Source organism: Talpa europaea, assembly GCF_964194135.1.
Source record: "Talpa europaea genome assembly, chromosome: 1".
NCBI lineage: Eukaryota > Metazoa > Chordata > Mammalia > Eulipotyphla > Talpidae > Talpa > Talpa europaea.
This window is the reverse complement of record NC_140073.1, coordinates 108,142,218-108,169,782: the sequence shown is the minus strand read 5'-3', so window position 1 is coordinate 108,169,782 and position 27,565 is coordinate 108,142,218. Positions and strand designations below refer to the sequence as shown.

Here is a 27,565-nt window from a genome sequence, read left to right as displayed (position 1 = left end):
TGCTCAGCACAAATAGCATTAAATAGCTACTGGGTTTACCAAGAAACTACCTTAGTAAGAGTCGACACTATATTGACAAATATTAAAGTACAAAACACTGTAGAGGCTACTATTAATTGAAATTCTGAAATCTCTTTTCAAATGAGGCAGGTTTTGTGTTTGCTGGATATTCAATATTTTATTTAGAAGAGAAATTACAGAATAAAAGGCCACACATCACAAAAATAGCAATATACAACACACAAAATTCTAAATGGACTTTGGGTATCTTTAGTGTTTAACTCTGTAAGCTATCAAATTTTGTAACTTTCTACTCTATGTGATAATGTTATACATGCCAAGTTAAAATAATGTTAACAGTAATGGTAAAAAGCCACCTGAATAGAAAGAAACTAGAGTCATAAACATGCTACAGCCTATTGTGATACATATATAGAAAAGATGCATTTATTTGCCATTTGAAACACACAGCTATGAGAATTAGAGAAGTCAGCTCAAGTTAAGAAGAAAAACAAAACCATGCAGAGTTAACACTCAACTCTCTATAGTCAGTGGCCAAGAGAGAGAAATCCTGGAAGTTAATGTTTGAATAGTAACACTTTTTAGAATCTATCTAACTTAAAGACCTGCACAAGTGGTATGTTTTAGTGAGAAAAGTAATTTTTGATTTTAGAGAAGGGTAATGATAATAAAACAATGTTCTCCCAAAGCAAGTTTCATCTGTTCAGACCAAAAGCAAACACAAAATTGAGATTTATAGTCTGATCTTCCAAGGTATAGTTCTTGTCAAATGCTGTATAACAGCAAGTCAAGTTCAATCAGTACTTCAACTGAAAAAAACAAAAAACAATACTCAACTATTTTACTATAAAGTAAAATTAATCTGAACAGGAGAAATACCAGTATGAAACAAGTTATGGGCGGAAGGAATAACAAATGAGGTACAATATAAATAACTAAATATGTATTTTTAAAACACAAATTACTATCAAATCAAAAGTGATGATTTAAGATCTCAAGTTATTAGGATCCTGCTTCTGCATAATTAAAAGCTGCTGCTGCAAGCCTCTGTAACAAATGCAATCACAAAATCTATACAAGATTTCTTCTACCTAGTGGCTTCTAAGGTTACTTTAATCATGAAAAACACAATCTTTTTTAACAATGTATTACAACAATCAGTTATGCTGTTTCCAACTGGCTGATCATCCATCAGGGCACAGAATAGCATGTCTGCTATTGGCTGATTGTTGCAACACAAAAATGCATACATGAAACAGTTAAACACAGCACACACTATTACACCAAAGTGTTTTTCTCATTTCAAGTTTATTAAAACTTTAGTAGTACAAATTATCCAGGTTGCAGATTATCAAAAGAATGAAGTCCACGTTAAAAAAAAAAAAAAAAAAAGACAAACATAAAACAGCCCAAAAACAATGAAAAGAGGAAAAAACATAAAGGAGATTCATTGCAAGTCTCTAAAACTTAAAATTTGAGACAGAATAGGAACAAGAAGTTTATACAACTCACTCATCCACTTTTGTCTTCATCTGTTCCAGGGCTTGATTCATGATCAAATTTTTTATTTTTATCGTGTACATGGTCATTTTCTTGACCCTTTGATTTTTGGTTTTCTTTTTCCACTGAGGATCTGGTCTTCTCATCTTCCTTATTTTTCGACGTGGAGAACTTTAATTCATTGTCCTGACTACTTTGTTTTATTTTTGAGAATGGACTTTGATCTCTGTCAGCCTTCTTCCCCCTGTCATTATTTGAGCTATTATGATCACGATTTTTAGAGTACATTCTTTTCTCACTCTCAGAATTTTCTTTTCTGTGTGAACTCTTACTTTCTTGGCTTCTATATCTTTCTTTGTTTCTGCTTTCACTTTCTTCTCTCTCTGAACTTCGTGAATCTCTCCTCCTCCTCCTCCTATCTTTACTTCTTGATCTTCCTGGTGTTCTTCTCTCCCGGCTTCGTGATCTTCCTCTTCTCCTGTACTCCTGTTCTCTGTATCTATGGTACTCCTTGCTTCTGCTGCGATCTCGGTCGTGGCTTCTAGATCTCACTCTTCTGCTCCTGTCCCTACTTCTGCTTCTTTCCCTTGTTCGACTATTGTAACTGTGCTTGCTTTTAGTTATATCACGTTCTCTACTCCTAGATTGTGCACGTCTATCTTTTTCCTTACTTTTATTATGATCATGCTCATTACTTTTTGACTCTAACTGTTTAGATTTCTCTTTACTTCTACTCCTTTCCTCATCTTTTCCTTTAGAATCAGATTTTTCTTTTTCTTTAATACTCTCATGATCCCTTTCTTTACTCCTGGACCTCATCCTCTTATCTTCATGTCTATTATGCTTTGTATCTTTTTCCTTACTCTTTGATTTCTCTTTGCTCTTACTTCTACTTTTAGATTTGGCCCTTTTCTTCATCTTGTTTTTATTATACTTATCATCTTTTTCTGAATTTCTTCTGACATCTCTCTCTTTGCTGTTAGATTTATGATCTTTAACTCTCTTTTCCTTTTCACTTTTTCTGTTTGGACTCTCAGACACATGCCTGTGATCAGTTATTTTTTTCTCTTTTACTCTAACTGGACTTCTTTGATTTTCTTTCACTTCATTTAACTCACTCCTAAAAAATAAAGGAAAAAAAGAATTTTGGAAATTTTATTAGGAAAAGAATAATGTCAATTATTTGCTAAAATGACATTCTATTGTTGTTAAGATATTCAGAAACAACTGAAATAATATACAACATAGTAAAACAAAGTACTTGACACTATATTTGAAATAATAAAGTTAAATCTTACTTATCCCCTTTGATCCATCTTTCACCACTTGACACCCTCATTCTTTGAGCTCTCTGCATCTCTTGCCTCCAATGTGGAGGAGTCTCACTACGTCTGAAACGATCCCTTGACCTGGATCTGGAAGGAGTTCGGTAACGCTTAAGAAAATAAAAAGGGGAAAACATTAACATAAAACTGTGAAACCATTATTAACAGCAGCTACAAATTATTAGTTCTATGTTTAAGTAAAATGTCTAATATTTCTGTTCTCTAATTTAAATTTTCTAATTTTCAGGCAGAAAAATCAATGAAGCAGAACAACCTTAGTTTGTAAGTTCCAAATAAGAAACATTAACAAAAGAAAATCTAGCCATCGAGGGACATGTTCTATTTAAGTGATGCTAGAGTACATAATAGTTGCAGTAATGCTTATCAGTTGTCAAGTTCCAATTTGGAAGTATGTATCCTTAGTTTCACATTTCTCATACTGTAAGAAAGCTGATGAATGGATGCTTATATATTGAACTCTTATTTACTCAGCTCTTCAGATAGCCAACTACGCTACCATACTGAAGAAACATTAAGCCAAGACATATCTGATTTTGCTCTCTTGGAACTTATATTCTAAAGGAACAACAGAATCATAAGTATTAAGCATAAAAGGCATCAGAGTAAGTGTAGAAAGGAGAAGTATTATGTGCTCTATATTTAACAATGAGATGTGACGTAGATTGGGGAAAAGGTGTGAGGAGTTAAATAATTAAAAGCTGGTAACTAAAGAGTATGTATAAGGAGTTACTTAGGCAAGAGTCAGAAAAAGGTATTAAAAGGGCCTTAAGACCCTGAGACCAGAAGAAATCATAACACATTTGGAAATACGAAGACAGGTTAGTATGCTAAAGATAAAAACTACAAAGGATAGTACTACTAGGTAATACTGATGAAGTAATAAGCAAGGACTAGATTTTGTGACATCTTATAAGACATGGTGATAATTTTATTTTTTTTCAAGATTTATTTATTTATGCCTACAAGAACTGGGGTACAGGTCAGAGATGTGGGGGGTGAGAGGATCCACCAGAGACAGAGTGGGGAACAGACCAGACAGACTGACTGAAATACACTGCTGAGGTGAGCAGCGGGCAAGTCAGGAGAGGTCTGTGGGTTGCACCATGTGGGTTGCTCCCTGGCCGGGGATCGAACTCATCCTGCAGCAGCTGTGGTAGCTTCATAGGTTGCGTCTTAACCCCTTATGCCACCAGGGAGGCCCGCCATGGTGATAATTTTAGATTTTTCCTAAAATCAGTGACAGGAATGACATACTCAGATATTTTTATTATTAATTTTTTAAATTTTTTTTTTTGAGGTAATGTTTACAATATTGTATGTGACTTAGGGGAATAGGGTCACACCTCTTCAGATGTTACCATACCATGTCCACCACCAATGCACCAGTAATCCTCCATCATAGTCTATTAGGTCCCCCCCCACCTCCGCACTGTGCCTGATCTGCCATCTTCTGTTCTGATAAAAGCAATTCTGCAGTGAGATGTCCAGGGTCTGTTTTGGTTTAGTTTTGTTTCTTTATATTTCACATGAGTAAAACCATCTGGTATGTCTTTCTCCTTATTTTACTTAGCATAATCTCCTCCAGTTCCATCCATGTCGTTGCAAATGGCAAGAATTCATCTTTTCCTTAATAGCTAAGTAGTGTTCCATTCTATATATACACATCTTCTGTGCTCTATTGACAGGCATTTGTTTCCATCACTTGGCTGATATAAATACTGCTGCAGTAAACAGGTAAGTGAATAATATCCCTTTGCATTAGTAATTCTGTATTATTCAGGTATATACCTTGGATAGGAATTGCTGGATCACATGGTATAGCTAGTATTTTAAGGAACCTCCATACCGTTTTCCATAGGAGTTAGACCAGTCTATATGCCCAACACCATTATATGAGGATTCTTCTTTCACTATCAATTACAAATGCTGTTTCTGACTTTTTGGCATGAGCCATTCTGAAGATTATAGTTCTCATTGTAGTTTTGATTTGCATTTCCCTGGTGATAAGTAATGTTCAACAATTTTTGTGTGCCTACAGGCCATTTGTACAACCTCTTTGGAGAAGGGTCTACTTATATTTAGGTCCTCTGCCCATTTTTTATTGCATTCTCTGTTGTTTTTATATTGCATTGTATGAGTTGTTTGTAGATCTCTGATATTAGCTCTGTCAGATGTACAATGTGCAAATATTTTCCCCCACTCAGTAGGATGTCTTCATTTTAATGAGTTTTTCATTATGCAGAAGTTTTTTAGTTTGATATAGTCCCATATGCTTAATTTTGCTTTCGTTTCCCTTGCTTTAGAGTCAAAATCCCAAAGACATCACTGAAGCCAATGTTGTGGAGAGTTTTGCCTAGTTTTTCTTTCCCCCTTTTTTTTAAATTCACTTTTTTTTTTTTTTTTACAGATTTATGCATACAAGAACTGAGGTATATGCCAGAGGTGCAAGGGGTGAGAGGATACACCAGAGACAGAGTGGGGAGCAGAGGGCATAACAGGAGAGGTCTACAGATAGCTTCACAGTGCTGTGCTTAATCCCCTATGCCACCAAGGAGGCCCCTAGGCTTTCTTTTTTGTAGTTCGTGGTTTCAGGTCTTACATTCAAGTCTTTAATTCATTTTGAGTTAATTGTGTGTATGGTGTGAGACACTTTCATTCTGTCACATGCAAGAGTCCAGTTTTTCTAACACCATTTGTTTAAGAGACTTTCTTTTCTCTACTGTATGTTCTTGGCTCCTTTGTTGTAAATTAACCATCCACACAAGTGTGGTTTAGTTCTGGATTCTCAATTCCATTCCACTGATCCATATGCCTATTTTTATTCCAATATTATACTTTATGTTATGGCAGCGATGTAGTACAGTTTTGAAAACTGGTAGTGTGACACCTCCATTTTTCTCTTTTCAAGGTTGCTTTGTCAGGGTATTATGTGGTTCCTTGTGAACATCAGCAATGTTTGCTCTATTTCCTTGAAGAATGCCATTAAAATATGACTAGGATTGCACTGAGTATGTATACTGTTTTGTGTAAGATGGCCATTTAAACAATGTTAATTATTCCAATCCACAACCAAGGAATATCTTTCCATTTCTTTGTGTTCCAATTCTTTGAGTAATGTCTTCTAGTTTTTCCATTGTACAGGTCTTTCACCACCATTGTTAGGTTTATTCCTAGGTATCACACACTATTGCATATTGATTTTGTAGCCGCCATTTTACCATATTGATATAGTTTTCAATGGTTTTTAAGTGGAATCTTTAGGATTTATTATGTATATTATCATGTTAGATTTTAATTTTTAAAAGACCATTCTGAATACTGTTTAGATAAATTAGGTCAGTGCTTTTAAAGGTGTTGTGTAGGGACGGCAAAATTCAAAAGATCTATGAGGGGTACAGGCTAGAGGCGCAAGAGGGTGACAGGAGAGGTATGCCTCACCATGTGGGAATCTCCCTGGCCAGCTGGGAATTGAACTGGCGCTGCAGAGGCTGCTGACAGCTTCACAGCGCTGCGCTCAACCCGCTGCACCACTGGGGAGGCCCAATCCTCTATAATTTTTCAGAGTTTAAAGAGGTCCTAAGACATAAAAATTGAAGATCTACCATAAGAGTTAGGTTACCATAAGAGTTAGGTTATAACTCAGAGAAAACGATTAATTGAATTAAGATGGTAAAAGTGGAGCTTCAAAAAACGGAAGCAATTGAATTAAGATGGTAAAAGTGGAGCTTCAAAAGAACTGACAATATCATGATAAGTAAGATATATGACAGGAAGGAATGGGGGAAAAGAAAATGATTCTCAGAGTCAGTTCAGATTTTGTATCTGCATAGGTGATGGTGTCTGTAACTGAGATCAGGAAGCTAAAGGAAGAGCAGGTGTGAAGGGGATGTGTTTAGGCTCAACACCATATTTATCCTGAGTATGACATGTCTATTAGGTGATTAAAGGCTCGAATGAGCCTTTGGGGACAGAAGAGCAGAAAATTTGATATTTATCAGCTTACATGTAGTCACTCAAGCCTTGGGAGTAATGAAATTGCAAAAGAAGCATAACTAGGTTGAAAAGAGTTAGAACCTGATATTTAAAGGTTTATTTAGAACCATATTTAAAGGTTAGGTAGGTTATCAGCTAGTCTTCCTTGGAAATTCAAGAGAGACTGACCAAAGGGGATATGAAAAAAATATAATGGAAGCATAGAGGAAAGAATATTATAAAGAGAGAAATTAAATAAGACAAAAACAAAGGATCCATTGGATTTTGTGATCTGCAACTGACGATATAGGAAGTACAGCTTTAAGTGAATGGCAGAAGGTAAAATGAAATGGTTGAGAAATGAACAAAAGTGAGGAATTGACATAAGAAGTATAGCCTATTAAAGAGTTTTGAAAACGAAGATATTTAAATTCTTAAAGAGAGAATCTACTAAAGAGGAAGAATGAAACATAAGAATAGGGTCAATTTTCATTTACTGGTTTGTAACAAAAGTAGAGATATAATCACCAGCAGACCCACAATAGACCTCAAGCTCCCATTTCACCATATACATGGATATTAATGGATTTTACCATTAATATCCATTAAATCCATTAATATCCCACAAACTTTCAGTTTGGAAATACCAACACAAGTAAGTTACTATAAAAACAGAAAATATAATTCAACAGTAACATCTACTCTAAATTTTAGGTATTTATAAGTAAAACAATATTTAATAAAAACTACAATGATTTAAGATAAATGCAAAACTATTAAGATTTCTGGAACGATTATCACCTACCCTTGGTCCTCTTCCTTTAATTTTTCTGCCAGACCTAGTAACTAAAAGTCGTCTCTGGTATGAAGCAGGTTGGGAGTTAGGTGGATTACTAGGAAAAAGCAAGTTTAAATTAAAACACATTATTTTATAAAGTGAATCTGGAGAGTAAGCTTTACTTATCCAAACTGAGGAACATAAAGTCTTTGATATAAAATCAGTGGTTCTTAATAGGAATATTATCAATTCTTAGTAGGTATCTGGAAAAGTATGGGAATATTTTTTTTCAATTGTCAATGAGTAGAGGGTGCTATTGGTGTTTGTGGTTCCTGAGTTAGGAATGCTAAAATCTTATATTGTGTAAGAATGAAGGACTATTTCCCATCACCACACCCATTGTGTCCTGTTAAGAAACACTTTACACAATCATTACTAAATGAAGTTAATTGATGGTGCTAAGGAAAATCAACATAGAAAAAAGCTCAAGGCAGGCGGTATGTTGACAAGAGAGCAATTTTTGAAACTTATTCCAAGGTGCCTTACTATCCTATAAATGCAGTTTTTCATTGGTAATAAAAGTATACAGACATGCAATTAATATGAATTAAGCAGCAACAAGATGGCCTGAATTAGCAAAATATTTTTATCAGGTTTTAACAAAAAATGGAAAACATTTGCATTCAAATAATGAGTTACTATTTACTGTTCACATTAACAATATCCATGTAAGTAATTTAACGTATACAAGTAAGTCAGTAAGATACCAATCTCACTTTAAATGAAATTTAGAATGTCATTTGACAATTTTTTTTGGCATTGGTAGTGCATATTTTTTTTGAAAAGTAATTTAAAATCTGAATTATGTCAATTATTTCTTAGCTATTTGGTTAGCAAAAAAAGGAGCTTTGCTAATTTTATCCTACAAAAGATGATTTTAATCTTGGGGGAAAATCACCAATTAAATCTTGAGTAAAATAAGTAAAAACTTTTTAAAAAATAAGACAAGTCTGGGGTAAAAACAGTATAGGGCACACTACAAGACATGCACACTCACGTACCATTCTCGCTCTCGCTCTCTGTTTTTCCTTTCTTTTTCATCAGCTTTAGGAGGACTTTTTCTCATTAGGAATCTATTTTCAGGTACAGGAGGGATCTCTTCTGGACGAACAGTAGACTGGGGCTGTGCCTCAAGATTTTCAGCCTCACTTTCACTGGATGCACTTAACAGAAATACACAAAACAAATTCTATTTGGTTATTATGTATCACCAATGCCCAATTTCCAACTGTTATTTCTTTCCTTTATATATGTCACAGTACATAGACCATCTTCGTATCCCTTACCCTCCTAAATGTGATTACATGGGAAAAATCTCCCTTCCTCTGACAAATTAACCAAACCGAAAAACCAATCCAATTGATTCCATTATCACATTCTCAAAAAATATTTTCCAATAAAATAGATCTAAAAATTAATAGTCCATGTGATATATTACTTCAGACAAAATGGAATAGACATATGCTGATGTGGAAGCAAAGAAATAAAGGAAATAAAAAACAAGAGAGAAAATAAGAAAAACAACTGGTTTCCTATAATTTTCACGATCCTATAACCCTCCCACAAAATACAAATCTATAAAACCAATAGTATCATTTCACTGAGTACAGACAAAACAACAATTTTGTTGAAAATGATAATAAATATCCGCCCCAATATAATCTACAAATTGTAGAATATTAAAATAGTCCTGCAGTTCATGCTGTAAAGTAGTACTTATAACTCTTAATGTTCCCATATAACAGATTCAAAATCCAAATATATTTATTTATAAATAGAAGGGAAACAGAATATAAAGTTAGTAATATAAAAGTGAAATTAAGACCTTTTCTTGCTTTTCTTTCGCTTCTTCTTTTCTTTCTTGTGTTTTCGGGAATTCTTCCTATGTTTCTTTTTTCTTTTTTTTGATTTCTCTTCAGAAGCACTTTCAGAATCAGAAGAATCAGAAGAAGACTGAGAATCACTTGAGCTATCTGAGTCACTAGATGATGAAGATGATGATGATGAAGATTTATGTCTTTTCCTTTCTTCTTTCTTAGCTTTGATAAAAAACAAAAATGTTTGGTTCACACTATTGAGACAAATTTTTAAAGTGAAAATTCAGATCTTCTGCAGATTTAAAGTCCAACATTTAATACTTATTAAGCTCACCCAGGTATGAACTTGGGGTACAAGGCAAGAGTGTGGATTAGAATCCAGACCTCTAAATTCATGGATCAAAGTTTTATCTATTAAGCCAAAAAAAATGTGTAAATTTAACAGGTTAAGTCTAACACTAAACTAAGTTAATTTTATGAAATATCTGAATAACAAAGGTTTTTACGACTACAAGAATAATATTTAAGAGTCACAAATTGTTAAGTGATCTGTATTTTTTTTTCTTTTACCTTTTCTCTTACATAACGATGGGAGGTAGACCAGAGAAATTACAGACGAAATACTTTCCATTAATGTGGAAAGATAAAAAACATGATTCCCTTGGCATGGACTTATGTTTCAATGTCTAATCATTCCTCTAATGATTAAGTTAAGCTTGAATTGAGCACAGACTTATAGCACAAGGTAGCCACTTGCCAATGATTAGTAATATGTTTTGAAGTCTATACAAAAAAAGTAATTTCAAATAGAAACTTTATTTTGTGTTAAAAAAGTGACCCAAAATTATATTTCTTTTTTTTTTTTTTAAGAGGCATGTTTATTTATTTATTTGTTTGTTCTGTTTTTATACAAGCACTGGGTACAGTCAGAAGCGCGGGAGGGTGAGAGAATTCACCAGAGCCAGAGCGGGGAGCAGAGCAGGCAGAAGGACCGAAGTACACTGCTGAGGGGAGCAGCGGGCGGCAGGAGAGGTCTGCGCACCATGTGGGACCCTCCTCAGGTGGCCGGGGAGCAGCCGGGGATCGAACCGGCGCCGCGGAGGCCGCAGGCAGCTTCGCAACCCAGCGCTCAACCGCTGCGCCACCGGGGAGGCCCTAAAAAAGTGACCCAAAATTATAAAAGGGACCCAAAAATTTATATGCTTTAGAGATTATATAATTAACATAAATAAGTGAAGTCAACCAGGGTATAATAAAACTGAAATTGGGGGAAGATTAAGTATAGATAGAACTGACCAATATAAAAGGCACTATAATTTAAACCATACCAGACTTAAAAGCTGAATGGATCCCAGAGGTTAACAGCTTCACTGAACTATGGCAGTACTTCCTCACCTCAGGACCAGGAACACATCAAGAGTGAGATACCTACAACTTAATGCACGCTCTATCTGGACATAACTTGTGCTCTTTTCTGTCCTGAATCACTTCGTAAAGTAAATTTAGTGCTGGGTAGAGCCTCACTTGTCTGACATGTGCAAATGTTAATCTGAAACCAAAGACCATTGTAACTAGTAATGCAGAGTGGGTACACAAACATGTATAAATTGAAAAATCTACTTATACATACTAAAAACCTGAGGGATTGCAGAGAGGGAGGAAAATCACACCTATAAAGAAATCAAAGGGAGAAAATACATTCATAATGAATGTGACTAAAAAAACTGAGATCACAATGTAAAAGCAAGATTTGTAACTGCTTCTACAGTAATATTATCCACTTGAGTGTAAGATGATATCAACCATAAAAAGAAATAAACTATTTTAGGAACAAAGTCTTAGAAGAGAGCTTAGAAAGTTCCAAGATTGAAAAAATTTTCTTCTTTTGATGTTTGTCAATACCATTCTATGAGTGAAATTTAATTTAGTTGTCCTTTTCCAATGAACCAGAAAAAAAAAAATGAAGAAAGAATTGACAGTTAAAGGATAGAAAAGTAAAAAGATGAACAAAAACAGAGGCATAATAATATCAATTCCAATAGACTGCAGTAAGCATGAACTTCAAAATCTGTGTTCACCTAAATTATGACTTAGGCATACTGTCATTTTTATCTTCCTAGAGTCAACAATTATGTTTAACTGAACATTATACAGATAAAGCTCAGAAAATAAAAAATTAAGCAACAAATTTTACAGAAGACCCTTTATAAAGAGTTTTAGAAGTGAATATGGTTAATGAGAAAAGAGTTAAGTAGAAAGGTTTAGGGGAATTATAGTTCTGTTATTATACAACTTATGTGTTCCTATAAATCACTGGTCTATGAAAAATTGCAAATAAAAAACCACATGGCTTATGGGAAAGGAGCTGGGACACAAAACTCAGCAACTTCACCTGTGACACATTAAAAAATAAAAGAGGAAATAAAAATGGCAGTAGAGTGCTAAATATATAAAAATGGTTAAGAAATATGGGACTGGTGGCACAAAGGGGTTAAGCACAGCACTGTGAAGCGATCAGCGCGAGTTTGATCCCTGGCCAGCCAAGGAGCTACCCACATGGCGCAGCAGACCTCTCCTGCCTTGCTCACTGCTCTCAGCAGTGTATTTCAGTCAGTCTGCCTGTTCTGTTCCCCACTCTCTGGTGATTCCTCTTACTCCCCGCAGCTCTGGCCTGTACCCCAGTTCTTGTATGGATAAATAAATCTTAAAAAAAAAAAAAAAATATATATACATATATATATAAACAGTAAATATGGCATCTTACTTTGAAATAGAACCCGGAGACTGGTAGATGTTCAAGTCATATGGGGTATAGCTTGTGAGTTACTATAAAGTGATCTGAAATTAAATGGGAAGTTTGAGCAGCAGATTGTGCATAAGTATAGTTTCTTTTTTTATTTTAAAGATTTATTTATTTACTTATACAAGAACTGGGGTACAGGCCAGAGGTGCGGGAGGGTGAGAGAATTTACCAGAGACAGAGTGGGGAGCAGAGCAGGCAGACCGAAGACATTGCTAAGGGGAGCAGCGGGCAAGGCAGGAGAGTTCTGCCCCGCCATGTAGGTTTCTCCCTGGCCAGCCAGGAATCGAACCCTCGCTGCAGAGGCTGTGGACAGCCTCACAGCACAGTGCTCAACCCTCTGCACCACCAGGAGGCCCGCATAAGTATAGTTTCTAACACAAATGATGTACTGAGGCAGCTTAGTAGATCTTTGATGTATGTGCATGTAACATTTTATGTACTGGGCCTCCCTGGTGGCATAGGGGTTAAGTCTCAGCACTATCACTGTAGTGGCCTAAATTCGATCCCTGGCCATGGCCATTGAGTTAGTGCACATATGGCACAGCAGACCTTCTCCTGTCTCACCCTCTATTCCCCTTAGTAGTGTATTTCAGCGGATCTGCCTGTTCTGCTCCCCCACTCTGTCTCTGGTGAATCCTCCCTGACCCCCACTCCCGCCTCAGCCTACATCACAAGTCTTCAATGCATAAATAAATCTTAAAAAATGAAAAGATTTTTATGTATTCCCATGCAGCTGTTCAATGGGAACAAACTGCACATTTTCAAAGCAAGCAATATAGCTGATCTGACTATATTAGAATCTAACAGGGGTAGAAAAAGTAGTGGGGAAGTAGTTCTGTAGAGAACTTGCAAAGTGCTAATAATAAGCATTGCAAAAAGTTCTTTATGTGTACAATTAATTTTTCTTTAATTGTGGCAACAGTTTTTACAACATTGTATGTGATCAGAGGCAGAGGATCACACTTCCTCAGATGTATGCCACTACACCCATCAAAGCACCAATAGTTTTATGGGTATAATTTAAGGGCGAGTAAATTTTAGATATAAAAGGGAGAAGGTTTTTCACATAGGTGAAAAGTTTGAAGAAAGAAATCGAGCAATTCTGAACAAGAGAATAGTATTATCTCCCTACCCTCCTAAGTATAAGCAGAAATGCCAGATAAAATACAAAAGAAAAGAAAAACAAAAGTAAGACTCTGAAAGAAAGATGGCGGAATGGCCAGGGATCTCTGTATTTGAATATTATATGACGGTTTTCAATTTGCCTCCCATATTATATACCCTAGACTTCACATGCAAATCAGAAATGCCTATGGGCACAAATTTTAAAATGTCCTCCCCACCCACCAAAGCATTGGGAAAATATGGCTTCACAGGGCAAAATTTGTTACCAATACCTCTCTACTACAAGCAAATGTCAGAGGGGGAAAAAGCCATCCCACATGGCCCTAACGGCAAAAACAAAGTAGGAAGCTTAGATTTTTGATTACCTCTATCTCCACCCTAACCTAATCCACTGCCTTGTGATAGAAAGAAGTGCTTCTGCCCCATCCCTTGCCAGAGTGATGTCAGTGGAGACAAAGCGAGACACCTAGGCTTGACTCAAGAGTGACTCCCCATGCCTACGCCCCTGCAATGGCAGGTGATAAGAATTTCGAGAAAAGGGAGGTGGAAAGATTTTTTTGCATATATGAAATATGAAGTCATGTGAAGACCCTCAAGTGAAACTGATGAGAACTATTATGGCAAAAGGTTTGAGATTAAACTACAGTGTTTATATCCAGGTTTTCAATTTGTATCCACGGGCAGCAGTGAAACCAGAGTTCACAAAAGTAGACCAGTAACTACATACTAAACCTAAATAGTGACTGTCTGTTAATATAGAAAATATAAACGAAATCTAGAATTCCATAATACCTAAAATGTTTGATACAAACATAATTATCACCAACCAACTTGAAGTGAGAAAAGGCATTTAAAACATGCCAATACTGAGAAAACAGAGGTTAGAATTGATATGGATGTTAAAGAAGTCATCTTAAAAAGTATCAATGAGTAATTAACACTTTTGAAAGAAAGGAAAGCGAAAGTCTCAACAAAGAAGATACCAGATACTCATGGGAATTTTAGAACTGGAAAAAACAATAAACAAACTAAAACTTCACTGAACATTATCAATACCAGAGAGATGATAGGAAAGAGTCAGTTAACCAGTAGGTAGACCAGCAGAAATGACTCAACCTGGATATCACGGGAATACAAAATATAATAAACAACAAAAGGAGAAACATTTGTGTTATCAGAATCCCAGAAGAAAAAGTGTGAAGTTGAAAAATGTTTCTTAAAAAGTGGCAGAAAATTTCACAGTTGGCCTAAAATACAGACCTACAGATTCAAGAACTAAGCAAACCTCAAACATGATAAATACTATATAATCCACATTAGGGAGGAATGCGTGGCGTAATCTTACTAATCAAGTGTTGATTTCACTTGTATAATATTATGGTTAAAAAAACAAACTCCAGGACATTTTACATAAAAATCTAGGATTTGCTTGCTGACTGGTTTACATAGATTTTAATACCAATGAATTTCATGTGAAACTTTTATAATGAGGTCCTCATCAAGTAAAACTTGAAATAAAGAATAGAACTAATCTTGAAATAGGTCTCCTTTTTAGATATTCTCTTTTTGGACTCCTCCTCCTCTAGACAGTTTCTAAATCAACAGCCCACTATTCTCCAGTAAAAGGATCTTCATCATGGCTCTTAATTTCAGAATAAGAACACAGAAACGGAATCCTGTTCAAAGAGATAGGACTTTCTAGAATTCTTCTCCACTATCTCCATAGTACAAAATTCACCACCTGCTTCCTATACTGTACTCTTTTTTTCTGTATTGCCAGGTAATCTGTTCCCTAACACATATTTGCAAAACTTCTCACAGTACTATTTATTGCCATGTTGCCACAACTCAACATTTGTGTTTACTTCGTAATATAACAGTGGCCCCATCTCTTGCTGCATGGCCAAGGCAGACAGACCTCTCTTTAACAACTGCAGTGAATTCTGAAAAGATCATCATGACCTAAGTGAAGCCAACTCCTGAAAAACCAAGAAATACCTTAATCAAGGTAGTGGTTTCACTGTCTGGGCCTATCATTTACTCTGCCCCTAGGAAAAACAGATTTTGTTAGCCTCCAGTGTTCCACCACTGCATCTGCTAATAAGTTAGTCTCTTTAATTCTGATCTGTCTCGGGCACATTCAAATAGCCACACACACACACACACACACACACACACAAAACCAAGAAACAAAGCAGAACAAAACTCAGAACTTTCAATCTTGCAACAGCAAAGGGAGAAAAGCCCAAGAAGATTGCTCCAGACTCACCAAGACCATATACAGGGGGGCCCAGACAGTCAGATTTCTTCAGAAGTCTTTTTGTTTTCTTTCAGGAAGTTAGAAAAAGAAAAAAAAAAGATTCTGTATTTATTCCTTTTTTTTTTTAAACTGAGGTGTAAATCTTTCAAACATGGTTTTAAATATGATGATGAACACCACAGTGTTGAACAAAGCTTTTTGACTATTCCCAATTCAAAATTCTTATTAGGAGGCCATCAAACTTATAAATTAGATGTAAAACACAGCTTTACCTAAGAAGTTATTACATCAATGCATGAAAAAATCCATTCTGACCGACGTTCTAATGGCAACCAATGGACTACAGGATAACAGATGTCAAACTCTATGATCTTAAACATAAAATTCTTTTCCTCTTTCCACACTGTGATCCAGAGCAGAGTAGGCATGGCTTACAACTCATCTAACATTTTCAGGAACTCCTAGGCAAACAATGAAAGAGAACAAATGTCTCCAACTGCTGAAATGGATAGAGGCAAGGTATGTTAGCTTAGTATGAGTTTAAGGAATGCGCACTAAGATACTACATGAACTTTCAGCACAACTTCCTGGCCACAATGCCATAAGCAAAATTAGCATGTACTTCTTTGGGTGAAAATACACTATATAAGGACATAATAGTATAAAAGAGTGATATTCATTCACTTCCTCATCCTTTTACAAATTAATTCAAACACTGACCTTCTAGTACCAAAAGAATCTTTACACAGAAATTATCATCGATAAGCCATGATACCTGTTTATGATTTAAAAGTAAGCTTTGTTATTACCTCAATCATTCTGAATATATAAACCACACAGCACCCTTAACTTTTATAAGCAGGGAATAGATCCTAACACAAGAGACCCTAAAGACCACAAAACAAAAAATAATTTGTCAAGTAGAGAATAAAAGATGAAGATTTCCTAGACGACGTGGGAAGAAATAATTTAGCCTTAAACCAAAATATTCCAATTGTACTAACACTGGAAAGAACTAAACATCAGTGAGTAGGATCTAAACTTTACAAATATTAATATATGTTGCTTTTATTGCTTACTAGTTTTATTTTTTTAAAGAATGATTCCTCTACTATAAGATTTTTTTTTTTTTTGGCATAGGAGAACTAAAGTATAGGCCAGAAGTGTGGGGAGAGGGTGGCGAGAGGATTCACCAGAGACAAGACTAGGGAGCATAGTAGGCAGATCCACTGAAATATACCACCAAGGTGGGCAGCTGGCAAGATGGGAGAGGTCTGCTGCCATGTAGGTTAGCTCCCTAGCTGGAAATCGAAAACAGGCTACTTTGCAGCAGAGTGCCATCGAAGGGATAGCACTGAGACTTAATGCCTAGTCCTTTTTTTTTTTTTTTAAATAATCATCAACACCTTATTCTTTAGGAGTCTTCACAAAACAAGGCATACATTCTATGTTATTTTTAAATAAGTACAGATGGTCAGACTCCTGAACACTAACATTAAATGAGCCGTAGCCCTATTATGGGCTGTAGCATATTCCTGTAACTGATAACATAATATATATTTGATATAACAGAGAAGAAAATTAAATAATCAGAATCAAAGTAGAATGCAGAGAAAGAAAACTAGAAATAAGCCAACTTTATGCCTATCTTGGGTCTTTTGAATTAACACAAAGCAAAATGTTTCTAAATGATTTCTAAATGCTACAGAGCAAATCAGTTTATCTAAAACTTGAGTTAAAGAATGTTCTACCTTAGACCAATTGTGAAAGGTTAAGTTAAAGACATTTAAACTTTAATGAGTTAGCAACACACAATGAAAAAAGCTCTAGATGTAGAGCCATCAAACATGGGTGATGGTTTCCTGGTTTCCCTCTGGTTTCCTGAAGCAGTAAATAATGTAATCTCACTTCTATTCATTTGTAAAATGAGGGAAATACTACACAGAGCTATTATAATGATCAGAGAAGATGACTCTCATATTTGTTAACTATGAAAAACCAAGTATTGGTATTACTATTCCCTAAGCTAGTCAAAATAGAAAGACCAGAGTCAGTTAACATTTTACTGCTTTGCAGGTAATCTCATTCCATTACTTGTGTAATGCATGGTACCAATTACATATTTTATGTATAATATAAAGACTTAAAATAATTACTTAAAACAAAGTTCTTACCATTTCAGATAAAATCATATGAAACTATCAATCATGTTAACTTCAAATTTTCTGTTCTAAGAGATGCTTCTGAATTGAAGCAGTTCCTGAGGGGGAAATAATTTATAGTATTTCCTAGTCTATATTTTTGTCTTCATTTGCCATCAACAACTAAGCATCTGTTTTCCTTAAAGAGTATTTATTTACCAAGCTATTTAAACAACTACAATTTAACAACAAAAAGTGGAAGCAGAAAGACAAATAACTACCAAACAAGGAAAATTTAAGCAATTAATTATGAAGTACAATAAAGTATAATAAAAAATATATTTAATAAACCAAACCCCTCTTATCCATATGCACATTAACTATTTAGAGTTTATGTTTGTTTTCAATGCATAAGAATCAGAAAATACCAGTAAATACTATCAGATATATTCACTTGTTGTTACCTTTAGATTTGGGAATTAGCTCCCCACAACTGAGTATCCGCACTTCAGCAAATGGTTTGCTAGCTGCATCTGTTTTCTGGTTTTCTATTTCTCTTACAACTTCTTGACCAGAAATCACTTGCCCAAAAACAACATGATGCCTGAGGAATCAAGTAAAAATGGTTCAATAAAAGTTTCTTATTTTAATATTAATTTAAAGCAGGTAACAAAGTAAATAAAATAATCTTTACCCATCTAAATGAGGAGTTGGTTTCGTTGTTCTTTTTGGAAGTCATCAGATAGAAGAATAAAAACAAAGTCAGAGAAAAACAAAGTTAGCATCTCTAAAAAGGAAAAGAAAATAACTGCATTGGAAACAAAGTTGTAAAAAGAAATCATGCCAATTTAACATAATAGAAACCTATATTAACCATAAGTACTATTAATGCAATAAGTTTTCCACATTTTAAAAAACTTATTCTGATTATAAATACCTAGTCATTGTTGAAAACTTATATGTTATTAAAACTGGTGTTATTTCTATCCATCCATGTTTCCTGTATGTGACTGGGTTTTTATTGAATATTTATGGTTGTATAATGCTTTACCGCATGGGCAATACCATGTTTATCAAACCATTCTACCAATTTATGTGTTTATCAATTGTGTTTTTCTATCTTAACATTTTAAACAGTTAAAAGCATGGGACATATTTTGATGGACCTCACACATGTTCTATAGGACCTGAATAGAAATGGGCCATATAGAGTCTATAAAATTTTAAGTGAGGTGTAAATATTTAAAATTTTGAATACTTTTACATAAAAATCTAGATTTCAGACCCTTCTGAAAACCTGAAGGAGTGACAATGGTCATAACTGAGTGTCCCTGTCTTATTTAATACAATGATCAATAGTTTAAGTTTCTGTCCTAATAGGCTTTACTTGCTTATGTTATTTGCCTAAGACCTGTAGGTTTTTGAGTTCGTTACTCTTAACATAAAGTAAATATCACATTGAAGAAAGATCTGTATGGATTTGTGATTTTCTAGTTTACTTCTTAATCCGATGCTATCATTAGTTATTTTCATGATGAAATTGTCTTATTTGGCCAATGGGAACCCCACCCCCTTCAAGCTGGCTCCTGTGTTCTCTAGACAAGTCTTTATCATTTACTTGAACAACACAGTTTAACTACCCTTTGAAGAATTTTCTCTTCTTAAAGAATTCTCCTCTTCAGGCCTCCCCTGGTGGCGCAGTGGTTGAGCGCTGGGCTGCAAAGCTGCCTGCAGCTTCTGCAGCGCAGGTGAGGGTCTCACATGGCACGCAGACCTCTCCTGCCGCGCCCGCTGCTCCCCTCAGCAGTGTATTTCGTCGGTCTACCTGTTCTGTTCCCCGCTCTGGCTAATTCTCTTACCCTCCCGCGCTTCTGACTACCCAGTGCTTGTATAAATAAATAATCTTTAAAAAAAAAAAAAAAAAAAAAGAATTCTCCTCAAGAATTCCTCTTATGGATCCTTCTTACTTATTAGTGATCAATGCCAGGCAGGCACAGAGAGAAATGGAACACTAACAATCAACAGGTAATAAATACTTACATGAAAAACTGTGAACCATTTGTATCCTTCCCTCTGTTGGCCATTGACAAGAGAAATTCTTTGTTGTGTTTAACAGCAAAACTCTCATCTATAGAGAAGCAAAGTTCTAATTTACATTATAGACATAACCACCAAAACTTTCATTTTCTGTCCTTCATACCTTGTGTTCTTTAATGGCAGACAAAATTTAAATAAGTCAAATTACAAAAGGAGCATCAACTATTAACAAACCCCTTTATAGTTTCCCTTGCTCTATAAAACCCAAATACTGCATCAACTTCCCTTCTGTTTACATTTCTCCTTTACATTTTTTGAAAAAGACAACCTAATTTTTTTTGCTTATTTAAACAAGAAACGAAATGTTCTTTAAAAAGAACAAGAATGACGGGCCTCCCCTGGTGGCGCAGCAGTTGAGCGCTGGCCTGCGAGGCTTCCCGCAACCTCTGCAGCGTTGGTTCGTTCCCCGGCCGCAAAAAGAATGAATCCAGACAGGATTCCTTTTTCATTTCAGAGCACAAAAAGGCACTCATTAACTCAATGATGCCATAAGCATCACTTTTTGCAAAGAGCAGCTTGCCCTCCAATTCTGGACTCAAATATGAAAACAAAACATGTGGAATATGAAGCAAAAGTTCACTGAATCCCCAAAGTGAAAGATGGAAAATACTAAATAATTTCTACACTAACAGAGTATTTCAAATGATCCTCACATTAGTAAAAAAAAAATCCCAGAGAAATCTCATTTGAGAAAACCATTATAGCAAATTTTAGAACATCAAAGAAATTGTTTGAAATCTTAAAAAAAAACCCTACTAAAATATTTAGAGGACACTGTTACTATGAAACACAACTGATTTCCTTAATAAAGATTAAGATCATGCCATGGGGATCCTATTCTGATACTACAACTCTACGTGTTTATTACATAATTCATTTAAATCTTCCAAATAATGTACTACTGTTGTTTAAAAAAAAAAAAACAACTTTTTTTTTTATAAAAAGGCCATCTCATAAAATTTCTCACAAGAAAATTAACCTCTAGATTCAAAGTAGTCTAACATTACTATACTGTTTAATGAATCTTAATGTTCAACAAAGAAAAATCAAATAAATAGAAAACAATTTAAAAGTAAACATTTTTTTTTTTTTTTAATAGAGGCATGCTTTATTTATTTGTTTGCTGGTTTGTTTGCTTGTTTTGTTTATACATGCACTGGGTACAGTCAGAAGTGCGGGAGGGAGGGTGAGAGAATTCACCAGAGCCAGAGCGGGGAGCAGAGCAGGCAGAAGGACCGAAGTACACTGCTGAGGGGAGCAGCGGGCGGCAGGAGAGGTCTGCGCGCCATGTGGGACCCTCCTCCGTTGGCCGGGGAGCAGCCGGGGATTGAACCGGCGCCGCAGAGGCCGCGCGCAGTTTCGCAACCCAGCGCTCAACCGCTGCGCCACCGGGGAGGCCCAAAAGTAAACATTTTTAATCAATGCAATCTAGTATCCTTTTTGTTTCCACTTGACTTTATATTGTGGGAATCCTTCCTTAAAATTAAATAGGATTTGGGGTTCCCCTGGTGGGGCAGGCGGTTGAGCAGAGCGCTGTGAAGCTGTCTACAGCCTCTGGAGTGCCAGTTCGATCCTGGCCAGCCGGTGAGGGTCCCACATGGCGTGGCAGACCTCTCCTGCTGCGCCCACTGCTCCCCTCAGCAGTGTATTTTGTCAGTCTGCCTGTTCTGTTCCCCTCTCTGTCTCTGGTGAATCCTCTCACCCTCCTGCGAATCTGGCCTGTACCCCGGTTCTTGTATAAATAACTCTTAAAAAAAAAAGAATTAAATAGGATTTGAAAACATGGCTTTTAAGTATTTCACAGCATTCTATTGTATGAATTTAGCATTATCTATTTAACAAATCCCCTAGTTATTTGTCATTTTTTCTTTTTGTTTTTTTGTTGTTGTTAAATATAAACATTTTTACCTTCAAAAAATCCTCCATAAATAGATTCCCCTCCTCTTCCATTTCCTATGAATGAAAAAAACATGGACTCAGAACTCTCAAGACAGTATCTCCTTGAAGTCCTATCAAAGCAAAATGTTTCTTACAAAGTACTTGAATGACTTTGATTCAACAATGCTCAAATGGTAAATCATAAAAGATATTAAAATCAATACTGACAAGATCCCAAATTACTTTTCCTTGATACAGTCAGTGCTTAGCAAGTTTCAAAGCCTATTAAGGTATATGGGAAAAAGAATTTTCAAATTCTATTGACGATTATGCAGGTCTTTTAACAGAAAATGTGACCTTTTTTTCATATTATCTTTAAAAAGAGCTTCAATGCTTTTACCATAAGCATAGGTAAAAACTGTACTGTAGTAAGGATTGCTAGTTGTGACTCTCAAACACACTGAATAGTGAATATAGTAATTTGCTTTATACGCAGAAGCAAATTGCTAAAATTAGTTCATCAGGGAAATTACTTCATATGTGGTTCTTTTTTTTTTTTTTTGTCTACGTCTATGAGTAATTCTAATTGTTTAACAAAAGACTAAATAAGCTGAGAAGAAAAGTGAACTAGCACTTCCAGACTTATCAAACCTTGAGGTCTATATTTAATGAAAATATATGATTTTCTTTAGTGAGAATCAGAGTCTTACCTTCACTGAAGTCACCACCTTGAACCATAAAGTCTTTAACAACTCTGTGAAAAAGACAACTTTTATAATGTAATGGTTTCTGAGTTGATTTTCCTGTCCCCTTTTCACCTACAGAGAAGCAAAATCAGTAGGCCATTTAGTACAAAGGAAAACAAAGTAGAATTTTAAGCAAATCAATGATTAAAGCTTCTGAACTATAAAATATACCTTTCTTAAGCTATATACAGACTTCTTTAAACTACAGAATTTTCATTCCCATGAAGTTTTTAAAAATTCATTGAAAATCACCTTTGTTATTCCTGGAGAAGTCAATCTCAGATAAAATCCCATTACAATTAACATTTCTAAAAACTACTATCACATGCTAGTCAATGTCACATAATCTGCATGTTTAGATTATGTACTATGCACAAATCTAAAATATGACAAATCAATAATTAAAGTAGTCATGGTCAAATAATACTATCTGGGCAAATGAAAATATCAACAAACCTGTACAAAGACAACGGAAGTTCTCGCAAGTTTTGGGGCATACATCAGAAAATAATTCAAAGACAACTCTTCCAGCTGAAAAAGAAGATGGTTGGTTTAAACTTCCTTACTAATTTAAAGTATTAAATATTATTTGTAAGTTTTTATAGGAACATTAATTTTCTTACCAGGTTGATTATTAATGGCGATGTCAAAAAAACATCGAGGACGCTGAACTTTTATTCCCATGGCTCCAATACTTCAATCTATGAGTAAAATATAATTTCAGGCAAACAAACTAAACAGCAAAGATTTCTTATGAACTTCTGAGGGAAAAATTGTAGAGTATAAACAGCTTGAATTTATTCTGATATTTACTTCTATAACTCACATAGATTAATATTCTTTTTAGAGTTAGATTACATTGTGAGGCAAATAATATGGATGTAAAAGAAAAGGCTTAGCCATTATCATAACAAAATTTCTATTTTATGAACTACATATTGATTGCCCAGCCAAACATAAAATTATATTAATTCTGTATAGCTATAAATGCAACAGGCAGATTATCCTTAAAAAGAGAAAAAAAAAAAAATCAAGGGCAAATTGATCTAATCTCCTCCTGGAAAATGAAAATGACAATTTTGATTAAAATGGTGTATTCAAATTCCTAAAAGGTACCGAAGACAAATTGTAGAGAAAGATAGTGGGCTATTTAATAATGAAATACGGTAGATTTACATTCTGAGTAAAAACACAACTTTACGTTTACACATGAAGCTGCTGATACACTAGTGTATACACCCTGTGAGATGCTGTAAGTTTTCTCTACATAGCAGACAGCTATTATTTAACCCAGTCTTTTAATAAGGCATTTACTTTAAGACCTTAAAATACTTGAATTGTAATACTTGGGTAGAGAACGATAAAGAGAAGAGCACTCACACATCAGACTATATCAATTTCAACTCTTCAGAAATATATGTGTTTTTCTGAAACGGTCACATTTCAACGATGCATACTTATTTCCTGTGAAGCTCTGAAAGGTCTATACTCTATACTGAACAGATTCCGCCTCTTATCAATTTTTAATTGTAGATTCACATGCATGTATAGAAAATAAGAGATACAGAATATGCATTTTAGACAGTTTCCCCCAACGGTAACAATGTACAAAACTGTATTGTGACAATTGTGCTACAAAAGCCTATAAATGCTGATACACTTACTGTATTCACATTTTTTCAGCTTTGTACCTCATTAGTGTGTATTCAGTTCTACACAATTTTCTCATGTCGATCCATTATCTATCATCACCTTTTATTAATTTCACACAATAAAAGCAAAAACAGTAAATTATATGTATTTGTTCAATTGTTTCATATAGATTATGAGAATCAGGGATTACATAAAGATTATTTTGCATTTGAATTCAACACAAGGTGTATTTACTTTTGGCATCATTGCATGGAAAATGGGGGGTATACTTTTTTAAAATAACTTCCTCTGGTTTTTATTGCTAACAGATGTATACTAGAATTTGTCTCACACAATACAAAGCAAAAATTACCTCTCAATTTTCCACTAGACTACGGATATTGACTTCTTGAAAATGAAGCAAACAAAAACCTAGCAATTTTATTACCTTGTCATGTTTGTCACATTAAGTTTTACAGGCATATCCCATTTTATGCTTTTTTAAATTGTGCTTCATATATATTACATGGCTCTTTTTTTCCTTCAAATTGAAGGTCTGTGGGAGTCCTGATTCAAACAAGTTCAACATCACCGTTTTTTTCCAATAGCATATGCTTACTTCATGTCTATCACTTTTGCAATTGTCACAATATTTCAAAGCTTTTCATCATTATTACATTTGTTACAGTGATCTGTGATGAGTGATCTTTGCTGTTACTACTGCAATTGTTTTGGGGCACCATGAACTGCACCCTGTAAGATGGAAAATGTAATCCATAAATGTGTACATTGTAAATGCTCCCCATCTCTCTCCCTTTCCTCATGCCTCCCTATTCCTGAGACACAATATTGAAATTAGCCAACTAACGGCCTCTAAGTATTCGAGTGAAAGGAAGGGTTGCATGATTTTCACTTTAAATTAAAAGCTAGAAATGATTAAGCTTACTGAGAAAGGAACGCTGAATGCTAGGTTTTTAAGCCAGTTAGTCAAATTGTGAATGTAAAGAGGAGTCCTTGAAGGAAAAGAAAAGCGTTAATGCCAGTGAACACATGAACCATTGGGAAGTATAACAGCAATGCTGATGTGGAGAAAGTTTTAGTGATCTGGGCAGAAGACCAAATCAGTCACAACATTCCCTTAAACTATAGTCTAATCCAGAGAAAGGCTGTTAACTCCATGACTCTAATCAATTCTATGAAGGCTAGAGAAAGTGAGGAAGTGCAGAAGAAAAAAATATGAAGCTTAGCAGAAACTGGTTCATGAGATTTAAGAAGTTATCACAGTAACATTAAAGTGGAAGGTGAAGGAGCAAGAGCTGATGTAGATTCTGTAGCAGGTTATCCAGAAGATCTAGTTTAGATCAATGATGAAGGTAGCTACACTACGAAAACAGATTTTCAATATAGCTGACCTATTTTTTTTAAATAGGTCTATTTATTTATTTTTTTAATTTATGCATATAAGAACTGGGGTATAGGCCAGAAGTGGGGGAGGGGTTAGAGGATTCACCAGAGACAGAGTAAGGAATCAGTCTTTTATTGGAAGATGCCATTTATGATTTTCTTCAGAGAAGAAAATACCTAGCTTCAATGGACAAGTTGATTCTTTTAGTTTTCTTTTATTTTTTTAAAAGATATATTTATTTTATGCATACAAGAACTGGGGTATAGGCCAGAGGGGTGTGGGGGGGGGGCGTGGTAAGAGACATCACCAGAGACAAAGCAGAGAACAGAACAGGCAGAATGACTGAAATACACTGCTGAGGGGAGCAGTGGGCAAGTCAGGAGAGGTCTGGTGCACCATGTGGGTAGCTCCCTGGCTGAGGTTCGAACTCTATGTGCTGCAGTGGCTGCAAATAGCTTCATAGGTTGCGTCTTAACCCCTTGCGCACCAGGGAGGTCCTGATTCTTCTTTTAGGGGCTAATGCAGTTGGTGACTTTAAGTTGAAACCATGCTTGCCATTCCAAAAACCCTAGGGTCCTTAAAACTGAAACTATACGCTGGCTGTGCTCTACAAATGGAACAAAGCCTGGATGGTAATACATCTGTTAACAAGGTTTACTGAATATCTTAAGTCTAATGTTCAGAAGAAAAGACTGATTTTAAGATATGTGTGCTCACTGACAATGCATCTGGTCACTCAACAGCTCTCACAGAGATATACAAAGAGATGAATGTTGTTTTCATGCCTTCTAAGATAATAGTCATTGTGAGCCCACACAAATCAAGGAGTCAATATGATTATCAAGTCTGATGATTTAAGAAATACTTTTTTGTAAGGCAATCATTACCACAGGATAGAAAACAGTTGATTTCTCTGATGGATGTAGAAAAAGTCAATTGAAATTCTTCTGGATTGACTTACTAATCCAGATGTTACTAAGAACATTCATGATTTATAACAGCTCAAACTATCAAAATTAATAGGAGTTTGGAAAAAGATAATTTCAAACCTCCTGGGTGACACTGAGGAATTCAAGACTTCAGGGAAGAAGTAACTGCAGATATGGTAGAAAATAGAAAACAAATTATAAGTAGAGTCTGAAGAGGTAAATGAATTGCTATTTCATGACAAAACTTAAAATGGATGAGGAGTTGCTTCTTATGGATAAGCAGAGACAGTGTTTTCCTGAAATGGAATCTGTTCCTGCTGAGGATGCTGTGAACATTGTTGAAATGACAACAAAGGATTTTGAATATGACATAAACTTGGTTGATAAAACAGTGGCAGAGTTTGAGAAAATTGACTCCAATTTTGAAAGAAGTTCTGTAGGTAAAATGACATCACACAGACTTATAGGATTCCAAGAAATTGCTCATGAAAGGAAGAGATAGACAACATAGCAAACTTCATTGTTGTCTTACTTTAAGAAACTGCCACAGCTGGGGGCCTCTCTGGTGTTGCAGGGGTAAAGTATCAAAGCTATCAAGCTATCACCAGCCACTACACCATGCGTTTGATCCCCAGCCAGGAAGCAAACCCATATGGTGCAACTGACTTCTCCTGTCTCGCCTGTTGCTTCCCTTAGCAATGCATTTCAGTACATCCACATGTTCTGCTCCCCACTCTGTCTCTGGCGAATCCTTTCAACCCCCGCCCATCCGCACTTCTGGCTTACGCCCCAGTTCTCATATGCATAAATAAAAATTAAAAAATAAAAAATCTTAAATGATTATAATTCTTAAAAAAATAAAAAGATATATATGTCTAGCTATTAAATGTCAGTCCAATCAACACAAAAAACTCTCACTGCCTTTCTGCCTTCCCCTTTGAGAACAACTGCTGTGGGGACCATGCAGAACACCACCAGAGGAACATAAACTCATAAAAAATGAACAAAAAAATACAAATAGCACAATTTCACTAAGCAACTTGGCATTGTGTTCT

At 35.3% G+C, this 27,565-nt stretch overlaps 1 protein-coding gene across 1 annotated transcript; it reads right to left on the bottom strand.

The window, feature by feature from the left end:
* Positions 1-1,120: 1,120 nt before the first annotated feature.
* On the bottom strand, positions 1,121-23,341 carry PPIG (peptidylprolyl isomerase G). The gene is made up of 12 exons (XM_084246252.1): positions 23,168-23,341; positions 23,001-23,075; positions 22,509-22,616; positions 21,829-21,873; positions 19,864-19,951; positions 18,518-18,547; positions 18,288-18,427; positions 9,503-9,716; positions 8,679-8,840; positions 7,645-7,732; positions 2,820-2,956; positions 1,121-2,641 (listed from the first exon to the last, which is right to left on the bottom strand). The coding sequence occupies exons 1-12, from the start codon at positions 23,226-23,228 to the stop codon at positions 1,534-1,536; spliced, it is 2,256 nt and encodes a 751-aa protein (XP_084102378.1). The 5' UTR covers positions 23,229-23,341; the 3' UTR covers positions 1,121-1,533.
* Positions 23,342-27,565: the final 4,224 nt, after the last annotated feature.

Excerpts from the sequence above, each read along its gene's own strand:
- PPIG (XM_084246252.1), bottom strand. The coding sequence starts at position 23,228 with ATGGGAATAAAAGTTCAGCGTCCTCGATGTTTTTTTGACATCGCCATT. Across the intron at positions 23,076-23,167 it reads CGCCATTAATAATCAACCTG|CTGGAAGAGTTGTCTTTGAA; the intron begins GTAAGAAAATTA and ends CTTCTTTTTCAG. Across the intron at positions 21,874-22,508 it reads AGGTGGTGACTTCAGTGAAG|GAAATGGAAGAGGAGGGGAA; the intron begins GTAAGACTCTGA and ends TTTCATTCATAG.